Here is a 15,170-nt window from a genome sequence, read left to right as displayed (position 1 = left end):
TTTTTTTAAAAACATTTTGACAATAAAACTTACAATGTATTTTGTATTAATGTATTCATTTGTGAAGGCTTGTTAAACATCCGATTTGTCATTTTGATTTAGAAAAAAAAAGAAACATTTCTTAACTTTTTTTCTAGGAAAGGTTTGTGGGTTTTCCATTCGGTGAATTGATCCTGGCCTCACAGGGGCACGTTCCCAGGTTCGATCTCTCACTACTAAATCAGCTGTCATAATTCCCTAAAGGTATCAAGAAAGTTGTGCTGGATCACAGTCTGGGGGACATTTTTGTGGCACTCATGATGTGGCTGGTTTCTCTCTACGCTGGACTGCTGACTTGTGAGATTACAAGGGAAACGTCCACACTGAACACGTCTCACTCTCTCTGCGTCTCAGTGTTTGTGGCCTCAAACGTCAAACGCACGGTTTGGCTTTGTGTCCCGGCTGCTGGATCCTTCACGCGGACTGAAGACACTTGGTGTGTAATAAAGTGAGAGTTTGCAAGTTTCCCAGTGTGAGTGTCAGAGCGGAGAGAGAGAGAGACAGACGGCGAGGTCAGCCTGTGTCTGAGCAGCCTGGTTTTCAAGCGCCTGGGTGAACCGTCGCTATGTGCTGATCAAACACGTCGGGCTGCAGAACAAACTCCACCGGCTCCCCCATTTCAACGGTTTATTAAAGCCACGTTCACAGGGTGAGAACGAGCTACTGACAGGTGGCCGGCGTTTTTAACGCCACAGAATTTTGAAGAGAAACAAAAACAAACAACACCTCCAATATTCTCCTGTAAAGACAGAAAAAAACAGACTTTCCACAGTGAATCTGGGCCCCAAACCTTCCATTTCCTAGATTGTCTCACAAAAAAAAAAAAAAACCCCAAACAAACACAGAATAAGTTTATTGACGCTGCAGTCGTCCTCACTGAGTGGAATCAGAGTTCAGAATGATCATAAAAAATAAGAGCCCTTTTACTAGTTACAGCTTTAAAACGAGGCACTACTTGTCTTTCACAATGTGCATGATTTCATCTCATTGGGAGGTGGAGAGTTGCGTTCAGGACGGACACAAAGTGACGTCGAAAAACTCCAACCGACGGTGAATTTTAAAAATGTGTCGCCACTTCTAAGAAGTGTCCATACAATTAATTTGGTTAAAAAAAAATTTAAAACATATCCGACGATGACATTTAAACACTTTTGTCAAAAAGTTATGAATGATGACAAACTTTTTCTAACATTTGTAGATTAACGTGAAGACAGTGTGAGAATTCATGGACCAAAACAAACTAACGTGAGACAAAAGATCAAAGTGTTTTGTGACGAGGTAAAGGGACTTTGCAGGTCGAGACCTTTTTTTTTTGGGGGGGGGGGGGGGGGGGGGGGGGGGGATTATCGGCCTGAAGATCTTCTCTCAACCCCCCTAGGGAGGAGAAGCAGGCAGCCTCACCCCTGATTCAGAGAGAGTGAGAGAGCGAGAGCGAGAGAGAGTGAGAGAGCGAGAGCGAGAGCGAGAGAGAGTGAGAGAGCGAGAGCGAGAGCGAGAGCGAGAGCGAGAGCGAGAGCGAGAGAGAGAGAGAGAGAGAGAGAGAGAGAGAGAGAGAGAGAGAGTGAGAGTGAGAGTGAGAGTGAGAGTGAGAGAGCGAGAGCGAGAGCGAGAGCGAGAGCGAGAGCGAGAGCGAGAGCGAGAGCGAGAGCGAGAGAGAGAGAGAGAGAGAGAGGGGGCGAGCGACTGGCCAACCCAGCTGAGGATAAAAACCCCCCCAGTCTCCGTGTGCTGGTCCACCTCCTTAAAGCCGAGTGCAGCCCGGGAACCTGTTTGTTCCAACTCTCACTGCTGAGCCACGTGAGCTGCTGCTTCGCTCTGCTCCTGCTGCTCCCTCCTCTTCATCGCCTCGATCACCGCCATCTCCTTGGCCTCCTTCTTCTGGTTCCTGGCTTCAAACTGCAGCCTGAGTGGGAGAAAACTCATGTGAGGAGGGAGGAGGGGCTCAGTAAAAGATATAAAACAATCAATCTAAACAGAGTTGTTTTCCGGCTCAATCCTTATGAATTCCATTTAATGGTTTTTATTTTTCAAAGTGAAACAGGAAGTGCTGATATTCAGCCCTTAACCATGTAACTAAATGACTCTACATTTCGTCAGGTTGTGCTGCTTCAGGATCGATAAGTCACCGTCTCTCAGAATCGTTCTCATGGAGGTCAAAACAACTGACGACGCAGTTTTAATGACGTAATCAGGAGAAAGTTCAGTTTGAAAAAAAAAAAAAAAAAAAAACCTCTCTTAATGTTGACATGAGCAAACGATGCCTGACCTGTTTTCAATGATCCTCTGGACGATGTCGTCGGTGGTGAGATTGTTTCCGCTGTCGATGGCCCTGAAGACGCCTCTCTTCTTCGGCTCCTGAGGGACAAGAACAAACCGGCTTCAGTCAAACTCGGCCCGCGAGAGACGAAGGTCAGCTTTGTGCAGGTCGCCTCTTTCTCACCGAGGGATGAATCCCCTTTAACTCAACGTCTACCGAACCACCGCTGATCAATAAAAGATCAAATACATTCTCCATATTCAGTGGTTGCAGAAGGTGTTTTGTTGCTGCTCAAGAGGTGCAGCGGCTCTCAGACCACGACTCAAAGCGGCTCCACATCAAAGACAGAAAAAAACTAAAAGCTGCTGTGTCGGCGTGGAGCCGTGGACTCACCGCGTAGGGGTCTGAGTCGTCCTTGTCCGGAAACACCTCCGTCTTGCCGTGACACACCAGGTCCACCTGCACAGGTAAACAAACTCACCTTGTTAATCTTTTACCAGGTCAGAAAAAAAAAAAACAAACTCTTAATGAGTGTTTAATATCAGCAAACATTATTCATGAGGAGAGAAGTTAGTTAGTTCAACATTTTTAATAAATACTGTAAATAATACAAAAACGTAATTATTGGTTGAATTTGAGGGACGTTCGTCTTATTTTCAAGTTATCCACGAGGGGGCGCCACAAAACGTTTTTTTAAAGGAAGAGCCAATCAACCTAAACATGCAGCAGAGTCCGACACAAATTAAAACTTCACATTGGCTTCACTTCCAGAGAAGTAAAACCAGAAGATATTTGGTTTGAATGTGCAGCTGTCTAAGTTTATTTCCAGCCCAGCTGAAGGAACGACCCTCCTTCCAGACAGAAGAACATTTTCGGATGCATTTCATTTTGAAAGTGCACTGAATTGCGTGGCTGAACTTCCTGGCCCTTTCTTCACATTGACGGGCACAACAGTGACAATACGCTCCAACAATCACACACAAAGGAGCCACTCACCTTAAAATGATCCAGCAAGTCCTTTCCCACTGCGTAGGGGGCGCCGATCACCACCTCAGACACGTACTGCGCAAAGAGACGGAGCACAGCAATGTGACTTTGGATGATTTGAACATTTCACATCAGAGGCTGTAATCTGCGAGTGGAAAATTCCCTCAGTGTGTTGGAATCGAGGAAGAGCCCAGCGCACTTGGGCCGGCTGCTGCTGGCCTCCTGCCAGATCCTGCGCCCTGCTGTCAGAGGAGGGAAAGTGCTGGCGGAGCTCGGCGCTCTTGAGATTGTGTAACGCTTTGTGAAGGGACACGCGATGGTGCTGGGGGGCCACAGAGCCTCATTGTTGCAGGGAACGGAGGGCGCAGGGCCAAGAGCAGCCTGCAGAGGGCCCAGCACCTGTGTGTGTGTGCGTGTGTGTGTGTGTGTGTGTGTGTCCTCACCCGACAGGCCAGCACACTCAGGGTCCTCTCATGGATGTTCATTATGGGGTAGTTCTTTCCTTTGTATCGATTCACTTCCTGTAGACGAGGGAGAGGTTTACACAGAACATCTTTACCTTGTACAGATCTAGTCGACACATTTCTACACTGAAGTCAGTAAATGAAACGTGAGTGTGGCTCAGAAAACAGAAGTGTGTGTGTGTGTGTGTGTGTGTGTGTGTGTGTGTGTGTGTGTGTGTGTGTGTGTGTGTGTGTGTGTGTGTGTGTGTGTGTGTGTGTGTGTGTGTGTGTGTACCTGGTCAAAGTGCAGACCCACGATGACGTAGGGCCTCTCTGCTTGTTTGTAAACCATCTCTAAAAAGTCAACGTGGCCGATGTCTGAGAGGAATCTGCCGTCAAGGAACCAACAAGCAAAACAAAGCAAAACGCCACACAGGAATGATCTCCGTCCGCGTTCTCAACCCACTCCGGACGCTTCCACGAAACGAGGATACGAAAGAGGTCGAAGGCTCCGGCCACGTAGATGATGGTGTCTCCAGGCTGAGGCTCCTTCCCTGAGGCAAACTGGATGATCTTCTGGGACGTCTGCAGGAACTGAGACACTCCCGTCCATGGACTGTGACCTTTGGGTCCCTGGAACACAACAGATAGGTTGGACCATTTATCTCTGTGAGAGTCCGAGTGCAGCTGACAGACCTGCTGGCCTCTGCTTCACCTTCACAGTCGCTGGTGTGACAAGACGCCGTTAACACATTTGAAAAGCATTGCAGAAGCGGCACACACTGATATCCACGCTGGAGTAAAGGCAAAGTGATGTGTAACAGCGTGGATAGCTCAGCATTAAGGGTAGCTCATCGTTAAGGGTAACCCGGCGTTAAGGGCAGCCCGGCGTTAAGGGCAGCTCGGCGTTAAGGGCAGCCCGGCGTTAAGGGCAGCCAGGCGTTAAGGGCAGCCCGGCGTTAGGGGTAGCCCGGCGTTAGGGGCAGCCCGGCGTTAAGGGTAGCCCGGCGTTAAGGGCAGCCCGGCGTTAAGGGCAGCCCGGCGTTAAGGGTAGCCCGGCGTTAAGGGCAGCTCGGCGTTAAGGGCAGCCCGGCGTTAAGGGTAGCCAGGCGTTAAGGGCAGCCCGGCGTTAGGGGCAGCCCGGCGTTAAGGGTAGCCCGGCGTTAAGGGTAGCCAGGCGTTAAGGGTAGCCAGGCGTTAAGGGTAGCCCGGCGTTAAGGGTAGCCCGGCGTTAAGGGTAGCCCGGCGTTAAGGGCAGCCCGGCGTTAAGGGCAGCCCGGCGTTAAGGGCAGCCAGGCGTTAAGGGTAGCCCGGCGTTAAGGGTAGCCCGGCGTTAAGGGTAGCCCGGCGTTAAGGGTAGCCCGGCGTTAAGGGTAGCCCGGCGTTAAGGGTGCTCGCGGCAACACAAATGAGTAAAAATGACTCTCAGTATGAAGTTATGTCACGTACCTTCCCAAAGTTGTCAGTATGCTGTTGGTAATCTGGGTTATCCTGTCAAAACAAATCAATCCAATGAGAAACAAACTAAATAACAAACCAGCGCTTAAAAGCGAAACGGAGACGAATAAAACTCACCAGGTTGCTGTGGTGGGCTTTGGTCATGAGCAGCATGCGTCCCACCAGGTCGGTGGTGGAAACCCCCTGAGTGCGCTTACACTCCCGATATCGGCCTTCACGCTTCACCTCAGCGTACGTGTCCTTGCCGTCGACCGTCAACGTGATGTCGTCTGGGAGCCACACACACACACAAAACACTGGATCTCATGAGGAAGCTTGAGTACAGTGTCACAACATCAGTACGGAGGAGACTTTAAAAAAAAACAATTGTCAAAACAAGCGGCTGACCTCCGTGCACACAGAAGTCACAGTTGTATTTGTCCAGAGTCTCCAGCGTGGTGACGTACGGCGCTCCCTCCACGATCTCGTCCACCCACTTGATGGCTCGCACCATTTTGTAGCGTTCGGCCTGAGTGAAGACCGGCGGACCCTTGTGCTTGGAAATCTCCGCTTTGGAAAGGAAGGAGTGAGCAAAATGTTTGCTACTGGAAAACGATGGAAAACTGGTTTTAAACCGAAAACTGTTGAATCTCAAGATTTGAATTAACTCTTATAAGTCATTTTATGTTCAAAATTGACCAGAGTCACACACGTCCCATTTAAAAAAAATCAAAACTGTTTTCTGAATAAAGTAGGATTTATTACTGAATGTCTGTATAATATTAAAATAATGAGGCATCAAAGACACGGTGGAGGAACAACACTGGCCACACAGAAGGTTCAACCTGATCCTCAAGACAAGATTCATTTACAAATGTGAAAACAGGAAAAAGACATTTTTTTGCACAGTATATTAAGAGTAGCAGTCATGAACTTCACACCGAGAGCCGGCAGAACGAGAGACAGCAGGGTGAGCTGGCCACCTTATTAGTGTATTAGGAGCTACGTTGCATTAGAAATCTCAACAAGATCTATTGGTTGCAATGAGTGCATGAAAACTGACATATTCACCTGCACGAGGCAAATTACTAAGCACGATCACGTATCTGTTGAAGGGTTAAAACACTCGTAATAGGCGCGACATTAATGAGGAAAACCTGCATCTGCAATATAAAAGTGAGCTTTAATATGTCCATATTTACATTGGACTGATGACATTAATCAGATGAATGAGATCTCTGTGTTTGTAGTTTACAAGAAAAGTGTTCACGATTCCTGCCATTAATGAGTATTACTGACCATTTATCAAAGCACTGATCATATTGGTTTTCAGTTCTCAAAAAAGTTGGAACAGTGGCAACAAGGGGCGGGAAAAGAACTAAAAGCACCTTTCAGAAGACAGTGGAAAAGGAGCTGTGTGTGCAGCCTTACCATCGGTATGCACTCCCACCACGAGGAACTCTCCCATGGCTTTCGCCTGCCGCAGCTGGTTGGAGTGGCCGTAATGGACCATGTCGTAACTGGAGACAGAGACACACGTCTCACCACACAGAGATACAGAACGACAACCGTACACGTGTTTCCAGCAAATCTTCTTTAAACTATTCAACCTCTTTTTCTTACTTTCTTCTTCTTCACTGTGACACTGTAATGTGGAATCAAAGATGCTGGAGGGTTACCGGAGGTGACAATGACAGCGCTTTGTGGACAAAGGGTGATGATAAGCAGAGTCTCCGGTGTGCCCGTGTTTATTTGCCTTCTGCCATTCAGTAACTCACAGTCAACATATTACATAAGCTGTGAGAAGGGAAATAGATATGGTAAGCACCCTCCTATTACTCCACAGTGTCAACATGAAGAGGAAACATCTTGTTTTCCAGTCATCTCAATCTGAGATCGTGAACATGTTGTGCATTCTGAGTCAAATGTAAAAGACTGGAGACTGGAGGGACGTGTGTTCTTGTTCTGCACCACAGGGATTCACATTCCTGCATTTATGTCCAGCCAACACACGTTCACATACACACACATGCACAGCTTCAGTCTTTCGCAAGCAGCGTCAGTAAGACAGACCTTAAAATATATGTTTCTGGAGGTTTATACTTATTACGCTAATTGGATGAAGCAGCTTTTTTATTACTGTTTCCACTCTCTTTATACGGTGGATTGATGATTACAGCTCTCGGCTCCCGGTGAGCCTTTCAGTGTGGAGTTTGCACGTTCTCCCTGTTTGCACATGGCTTTTCTCTGGAGACTCCAGGTTTCTCACAAAAGTCTCACGAAGGTCTGATCCAGGTCGAACCTGCCGTCATCGCCGGCGGGGATTAGCCTCGCCGTCCCGCGACCCTAAGCTGGAGAAGGCGGTGCAGAGGACTGAGGAGCGGCCTCATGAAGCTACGCAGGGACATTCTGCAGCCTCGCACTTTCACTGTGTACGGAGGCAGGAAATGCAAATGCAGACAATGACGAGTTTTACTCATCTGTGAGTTGTAGAGAACGCTTTAAGTAAATATTGGATTAAATAAAAGATTCATTTCATATTTACTTGCACAAAACTGACAGCAAAATGTTGCTTTACAGTTCTAGAGAGTCAAATATGATCTATTCAGGTGATATTCTAAAATATAAATGACCAAGTGTTAGATTTAGCATGAAAACGACATAAGAAGCCACAGATGTCTGACTATGATTAACCTATAAAGTAGTAAATACAAACACTTTTCTCCCCCCTCATAGAAACCTGACCTTTCTCAGCACGTCCTTCCAAAAAAAACAAAACAACAAAAAAAACCTGCCCAACTGCTGCCCACTCCAACAGCAACATATCACTTTGCATTACGCGGAACCGCGAGTTTACCATGATGGATATTTTTAACCAGCGCAGGTCAAACGAGCCCTCAGTGACCCGCCGGCCGTCCTGTGCAGTGAGTCCAGCACTGAAGAGACAAAACATGAGCAGGTTCCTGGTCTACTCTCACGACACAATGCAGGTTTACAGGAAAACAGAAATACACCGTGCATGACGTTCACCAGCATCAGCAATTAGTACGAAAGAAGCAGCTACCAAACATAATGACAAAACTTACATCTGATATTAGAACTATTTACCAGGAAAAGATCTGAACGGTGTTGTCAGAGTCTGTAAACAACAACGGCCGGTCCAATTCAACATGTTCAGCTCAGTCTTTACACTGAATGAATGACAACTGGTCCCAACATGCGTCTTACTCATTTGAGGCGTCTTGCTCTCTTCAACTTGTTTTCACTAATCAACATAATAATGAAACTATCTACTTAATATTTCCTGTCGACACAACAAAGTAACTTTACATTCAACCTGAAGTACGTTTTATTTGCAGAACAAGTCCAAGGTGTCCTTCCATCAATATCTGCTGTGACGCTCAGCTATTCTGCTGAAGGAAACACAAGATGTGACTGCAATAGAACGAGAACTGAACATTGACGTGCATGGGAGTGGTAATGACAGGACTTTAACCTGGGTTGGTTGTCACAGACGTAACCAAGTCAAATCCATACCAGCAAGCTGTTTACTGTGATCGGTCAGCATGAAACACTTTTAACTGGTAACAAAACAAACAAACCCACGCGGGCTTGTTGAAGGTGATCCTACATATTGGACATGATATTCCTCCAGGCTCTTAGAGGTGTAAACCACTAAACCACGTGCTTCTCCAGCTCCTTCCTGCCTGACCAGTTTGACTTCTTCCTAACTTTTAATGACATGAACACAAACATTGGTGGACACAGTGTCCAGAGGCTGAGGACAGACTGGACCTCACTCAACACATTTTATTGAACCATAAACATTAGCAGCGGCTACACTGACAAACAGCCTCTTTCAGGACGGGTTGTTTAGACACGCTGGTTTGTTATTAACGTGTTATCCATACTAGTTGAGGTTAAATGAGACACGCTAATCCAACCAGTCTCTGCTGGTTCACATCGTCACCAGTCGCTCAGTCATGAAGCCCTAAAGCCGCTCGGTTAGCATTAGCATGTTAGCACCTGGAGCGTTACATAACGACACACCGAGCTACAAACCCGTCAACAGACTGTGTCAACCGACACCACCGGCGGCGGCCGCACGGACTCACCAGCCGTCACACCACAGCCGCACGACTCGCTTCCGCTTCTCCGGGCTGCAGGGGGAGGCGGCGGCGGCCGGCTTCCCGGCGTCGCCCGGTCGGTCGCCGGTCGCGTGGTGGCCGTTTTTAATCATGTCGGACGTCCTGCACGCGGACAGAGAAACGCAGCGCTTTCGCACGAGCGGTTAAAAGCCGGTTCCCCGCACCCAGAGGACGCCCTGCGGTCCCTCGCTCCGGTTCTCACCCCCTCCCCGCCGCCTCCTACCGCCCGGTCAGAGTCTGGAGCGGCCGACGCCTCCGATGTGACGTCACATCGGACGCTCGGGGTGACGCGCGGATTGCATAATCCCGTGAGTCACGTGACTTGGCAGCCTGCAGCAAACAGTGAGGCCCGCGGGCCAGAGGCGGCCCGCGGGAAGCCCCGGTCTGGACAAGAAGCACACAAACTAATGGAAACATCTCAAAGAAAACATTCAATAAAAAAAAAATAATAATAATTCTTAAGACAACACTGAGATATCGGTGCCATAAACGTCAGCTCCCTCGTCGCTTTGAAACTCTCCACAAAGCCGTGCTGCCAGGGCGAGTTTGTAAAAACATGCATAATGCAACAGCTATGAGAGGTTGTTTGTTTGTTAGACATTTTACTGTATTTCGACCAGAAGGTAAACAGATTTACATTGAGAGTATGGAACATACAATATAACTCAATGAACGTCCATGTTTCATTAATAAAAAAATAAAAAAAAAAGACAAATAGAGACGATCAATAAAAATTCAGCACTTTATGATTTATTGTCCTACATATATCGCCTCATTTTCCAAAACCCCATCAAAAAGGAGCGTTTAGGTTATACATTTCAGGATAATGAATGCCAGCTTACAAAGGACAGTCTGTCGTCACTTTTGATACTTTGTGGTAAAAACTGTGACTTTTAACAACAAAATCTTTCCGACAAATGGAGAGAACTACATGGTTTGGTCCCAGAGACTGCAAGTAAACACAAAGTCAACACGATGATGACATAAATGAACTCTGCTTTTTTTCTCACACTGCTGTAAACACAAGATAAAAATGTAAACAAAATGACAATCCGTAAGTTGTAGAGACCAACGTACAGAGGAATGAACCCTGAGGGGTCCCAGCAGAGGCAACACCAACAGTGAGCTCAGATTTGAAAGTAAACTGAAACAGAATGAACTTCCAACATAAATCCTTAAAAACAAGGTACTTAAAAAAAAAACAAAAAAAAATGTAACTTCAACATTTGGAGAAAATAATATCCTACAAAAATATATTTCACTCAAAGCAACACATGTAGAAAACTGGAGGAAGGAAAAGTGGATTTTCTCTAATCATAGAAACACACCTTATACTGAAGGCGCCAATGGAAGCGTAAACACATCGTACTGCAACTTCTGCTACCGTTCTCCACCCGGTGTGAAACAAAACTTCAGTCTTGAATTCTGAGTCAAGAGATTCATTTTCAATATGAACACCTAAAGAAAATGATATGTTTGTGAAAAAACTTGAGCTGCACCCGCTCAGAGTCGGCGTGACAAAAGCCACTTTTAAATCCTGTCGACATCAAAATGCATGTTGTACAAAATAATCTCAGGGTGTAAAGTGCCATTTTTTAATTGGCTAAATACCCCATACATACATACATACATACACACACAGACTTGCACGTAACCTCTCGGTACCAACACACAGACAGACGCACGCTAAAGCTGAAAGCTCCAACTCGTCAGTCTACGGAACAGAGCTGGTAGAAAGTGGCTGTAATGATGGAGTCCGTTCAGTTTGCTCCGTCACGCCGCTTTTTTCTTCTTCCGCCTGCCTTTGCCGTAGCCCCGACCGAACCAGCCGCCCTGCACCGACGAGGTGTCGTCCGTCTGCTGCTCCATCTGCTGCTCCGGCTCCACCGAGCGGTCCTCCTGTCCACCGGGGGGCGATATGACCTCCCGAGAATGGCTCGGCACCTCTTCTACCAGCAGAGGCGTGGCGATAGTGAAGATGGGGTCGTCGGCCCTGATGAGACGGAGGAATTCAAAATGTAATTCTACACCTCCCATTCTTTGTTCTGTCCTTAAGTTCAAGTAGAAGCACTTTCTCTGCACTTGATCCTCCTTTTAGCCACACTTTTGTATTTACGCTGGTCAAGCATTCCGAAGTGTGCAGAAGATTCGATGCTTTGTGTTGCACAGGTTCTGCCGTCATCGCCGGCAAAAACCGACTGAAGCATATTTTGCCACATTTGTGGTTCATCCTTGACGTAATCCTGACTCACTTGTCGTACGCGGGAATCTGGAGGTTCAGCTCTTCCATCAAGAGGCTCATCACTTCGTCACACTTGCCATTAATCTTCAGCGCAGCCAGGTCATCTTTTGGTGTCCACTGAAAACAAAAGCAAATAACGCATTTAAAGTAGAGTTTCCAGAGATTGTGCTTTCCAATGTTGTTGTTGTTTTTAAAGCTTCCGGTTTCAAACTGTGAGAAAGACCGAACCAAAGCACTAAGAGTCGTACCTGCAGGTTGACGATGTAAAGTTTGGGTCTTCTGCTGGCGGCTCGGTTCATGCTCCACAGGCAGGCGTATTTCTTCAGCACCTTGAAGGAGGAAACACAAAGTGACCACGTTAACGGGGCGACGTGTTAATACGAATAAAAACCAAATCTATTAAATATTCTGTTACCAAATGAAAAGGAGGAAATGTAGGTACATGAGGGAAAAAAAATAAACAAAACTTCAAACAGTTTTTTAATTGTGGTGCAAATTGGCTTTGATGTCGCTTCAAATCAGGAAAGATATTTTTAAATCTCTTTTCTCAGCTAAAGCTGCATTCAAGTGTTTCTCTGGAGTTTATCTGCTCCTTAACCAGGAGCGTCAATCAGTGAGATAAAAACCTCCAACGATCTTCATTTTCCTTGTCTGAGAGCAAGAAATAGTCTTGTTTTTATTGGAGGGGGGGGCTTTAACAAATGTTTAATGTTTTCTCCACAACTTCTACACTCTAAAAAGAGACGCTATGGTCCCGACTGGACTGAGTTTGACATGCCGGTGAAGTCGTGGGGGTTGATTTCTGGGATTCTACGATGCAAAGCGGCAAACCAGGTGAGGAGAGACGCTCCCTCTGTTCACGCGACTCCAGCAACGTCCCTCAAATGTGAAGCCAGCGATACGCTGAATGTCCGTCAGTGTGAGCAGCTCAAATGGCCGCCGTGAGTTAGTGCCGCCATCGTGCTTGTTCAAACCTGCCTTTAAGCTGGAGCCCAAGCAGAGGATGACGTCGGCCGTCCCGGCGGCCTCTGAGGCTCCCTTCCAGTTGAGCGGCTGCTCCAGGGTCCCGCGCTCCCCAAAGTGCACGATGGTGTCCCTCAGTTCGTCCCGGCAGTGGTTACACCTGCGGCCCGTCCCGTGGCGGTGCCGGGACGTCCGCTCAGTCACGTCAAACAGTCGCACGTACTCTCTGACCGGGGAGCAGGACGTGCACACCTGGACACACAGGGAATGTTCACGTGAAGGTTTCAGGGTCACTTAACACTGATCTGACCTAAAACTGACAAAATGTTTTAAGGCGAGGCTCCGAAGTACATTCATCACAAATAAGTGGTTAAAATGTGTTAGAGGACATACACTAGGTTCATTAATTAGAAAGCTTTGTTCAGTTAACATGTGATTAAAACCTGTCAATTATCGTCTAATAAACTATATCTACAGAACCACATATATTGTAAAGCACATGTACATAAAATACTGTGGAAATATGTTCTGTAATGCCAGCAAGAAGCGTCTAATTGTCTCCAAAGTGATTCTACGTCAGAGGGAAACGTACAGATGACGTCCGTTAATGACTTCTAGTCTAAAGAGGAAGTGTGACGGTGAGGCCACCCAAAGGGCCCACGTCTCAAACCAATCAAGTTTTTCTGGGTTCATATGAAGATACAGACCAGAGGAGCTGGAACCGACAAACACTGAAGGTAAAGTTAACATTGGCTGACGGGACGCCCCGGAGGAACACTGGAGAAATAGAAATATCGTTCAAACGGCGCCTTTGAGCACAATGTTTATTCTTTCAATAAACCGTCACGGCGCTCCCAGAGATTCCCCAACGCCGATAAACTGAGCGCCTCACCTCGATAAACATGTTGCCATGGAGCTCGGAGAGGGCGGGTCTGGGGAGGCCGCTACGCAGATGAAGTCCATCGCAGTTCTGAGAGACGACGTGCTTCACCTCGACAGAAACACACGATGCAAAAAATCATGAGGTGTTAGTGTTAGATGGGCACCTCCAAATCCGTCAGTCGTCAAAACCATCTTGTAATGTGAAAAACTATAGGACGTCCAGCATTAAACCAGTAACTAATGTCTGACATGAGACTTTGGGATCATCGTCTGACACTGAAAACTCCGGTCACACAGGATTGATGGACTGCAAGTTGCACTTACTAGCTTTTCCTTATGGAGTGTTCTTATACACATGTGCGTGAGTGTTGGCTGTGCTTTACTCAAGTCTGTTGAGCTGCGAGTAAAGAGAGCGAGAGAGGAAAAGAGAAATCAGAAAGGAAGTATCTCTGAAGTGATTTCCATTAGGACTTGTACTACCTGATACTCCGTCCCTTCTGAAGCTGCGTCCAGACGCCATTCGGGCCTCTGTAGTCTGGGATAGAAGCTGCCTGAAATCAGACGCGTCGTCAGTCTTGTGAAATTCTACAGGAGAGAAAAACAAGCGTAGCAGATGCGGGGGCTCGGCGTACCGTGCTGATACCGGCTCCAGTGTAAACCACCAGATGGTTTGCTTGCTTAATGGCTGCAGCCAGCAGTCTGATTTTAGTTTTCAACTCTTCGGCGGCGTCGCACACCTGGAGACCAAGAAGGGAAATAAACACTTCTGAAGAATGTATAACAAACAGAAACATCCTCGTTGAGCGTCTCAAGCCATGAAACCAATTTCTTCTTCAGCATCACTTTCCAAGAGACAAATCTTTAAGTGTCACATCATTTAGGAACTTTAATTTAATCTATTTGAACCAAGAAACATACAGAGGAACCGCATAAATACTCCCAAATGTCAATGTTTTACCATCAGACCAAATAGTGTCCCAATCTTTTTATCTTACTTTCGGAAATAAGGGAGCACTTTTATTGTGGTATAAAATAAAATGCATTACTCTATTTATTGATTTGATCTGAGATTAGACACACGTTTAAGAACAAGCAAGAGCAATCAGATTTTTTTTTCAAAACTGGTAATTATACTGTAGAATAGTAGTTTTATTATAAGCTGTAGCAACAGGGTTAGTTTTAACTCTAGTGAGAAAGTAGTCTCATTCGGACACTTAGAATCTCCAAATCGTGACTCGTCTTGGTGAGTTTTAATCGTGAAATGAGCAACACTGAATACTGGATCTCGTCTGTCAACAAAGACCCACACCGGGACCCTCCCGGTGACCAGGGAGCCGCGGGAGAGCTCACCTCCTCCTGCTTCCTCTTCAGCACGCTTCTCCGGACCTGCCTCCGGCACAGCTCCTCCGCGGTGTCCCGGTGCAGCCTCAGCACGGCGGCTTCCTCCTCCGACCGCTCGGCCTCGGGTTTCTTCAGGAGTCGTCCGACCTGGAGGGCGGAGAGCCGGGTGAGACCCCCTGCTAGTTTAGCCGCTGAGCTAGTCGCTCCGTCGTCTCGTCCTTACCAGGCTGAAAACCTTCCGCTCGCTCTCCCGCTGCAGGATTCTGGCTTTTTCCAACGCTTTCCTCTCCGCTCGGGACGAACCGCCGCCGCCGTCCGCCTCCTCCGCCATCCCGCTTCAAGTCAGCGGAGCTCGGAAAGCTTTCTGTTTGAAAACGAAGCACGGCGCCGCGGCTATCCGGCCGAAGTTCACCGGAGGCCGGGAGGTGTGT

General features: G+C 47.2%; 2 protein-coding genes across 2 annotated transcripts; both read right to left on the bottom strand.

Moving 5' to 3' along the window:
* Positions 1-652: 652 nt before the first annotated feature.
* Positions 653-9,553, bottom strand: pcyt2 (phosphate cytidylyltransferase 2, ethanolamine). The gene is made up of 12 exons (XM_080516986.1): positions 9,279-9,553; positions 6,595-6,683; positions 5,572-5,733; positions 5,302-5,453; positions 5,176-5,217; positions 4,221-4,359; positions 4,022-4,104; positions 3,727-3,804; positions 3,293-3,358; positions 2,690-2,755; positions 2,306-2,394; positions 653-1,942 (listed from the first exon to the last, which is right to left on the bottom strand). The coding sequence occupies exons 1-12, from the start codon at positions 9,401-9,403 to the stop codon at positions 1,822-1,824; spliced, it is 1,212 nt and encodes a 403-aa protein (XP_080373112.1). The 5' UTR covers positions 9,404-9,553; the 3' UTR covers positions 653-1,821.
* Positions 9,554-10,129: 576 nt separating this feature from the next.
* sirt7 (sirtuin 7) lies at positions 10,130-15,125 on the bottom strand. The gene is made up of 10 exons (XM_080521190.1): positions 14,963-15,125; positions 14,749-14,886; positions 14,031-14,135; positions 13,879-13,949; positions 13,723-13,795; positions 13,409-13,507; positions 12,532-12,768; positions 11,802-11,882; positions 11,564-11,670; positions 10,130-11,304 (listed from the first exon to the last, which is right to left on the bottom strand). The coding sequence occupies exons 1-10, from the start codon at positions 15,068-15,070 to the stop codon at positions 11,085-11,087; spliced, it is 1,239 nt and encodes a 412-aa protein (XP_080377316.1). The 5' UTR covers positions 15,071-15,125; the 3' UTR covers positions 10,130-11,084.
* Between the last annotated feature and the right edge of the window lie 45 nt (positions 15,126-15,170).

The sequence above is a fragment of the Blennius ocellaris genome (assembly GCF_963422515.1).
Source record: "Blennius ocellaris genome assembly, chromosome: 3".
In the NCBI taxonomy this organism is placed as follows: Eukaryota; Metazoa; Chordata; class Actinopteri; order Blenniiformes; family Blenniidae; genus Blennius; species Blennius ocellaris.
This window is presented reverse-complemented; position numbering and strand designations above follow the sequence as displayed.

Bases quoted from the DNA above. Each gene is read 5' to 3' on its own strand.
- sirt7 (XM_080521190.1), bottom strand. From the start codon at position 15,070: ATGGCGGAGGAGGCGGACGGCGGCGGCGGTTCGTCCCGAGCGGAGAGG. The intron at 14,136-14,748 runs GTGAGCTCTCCC...CTTGGTCTCCAG, and splicing joins TGAAGAGGAAGCAGGAGGAG to GTGTGCGACGCCGCCGAAGA. The intron at 12,769-13,408 runs GTGAGGCGCTCA...CTGTGTGTCCAG, and splicing joins ATGGCAACATGTTTATCGAG to GTGTGCACGTCCTGCTCCCC.
- pcyt2 (XM_080516986.1), bottom strand. From the start codon at position 9,403: ATGATTAAAAACGGCCACCACGCGACCGGCGACCGACCGGGCGACGCC. The intron at 5,218-5,301 runs GTGAGTTTTATT...TTGTTTTGACAG, and splicing joins AAGCCCACCACAGCAACCTG to GATAACCCAGATTACCAACA. The intron at 2,395-2,689 runs GTGAGTCCACGG...CTTGTCCCTCAG, and splicing joins ACGACTCAGACCCCTACGCG to GAGCCGAAGAAGAGAGGCGT.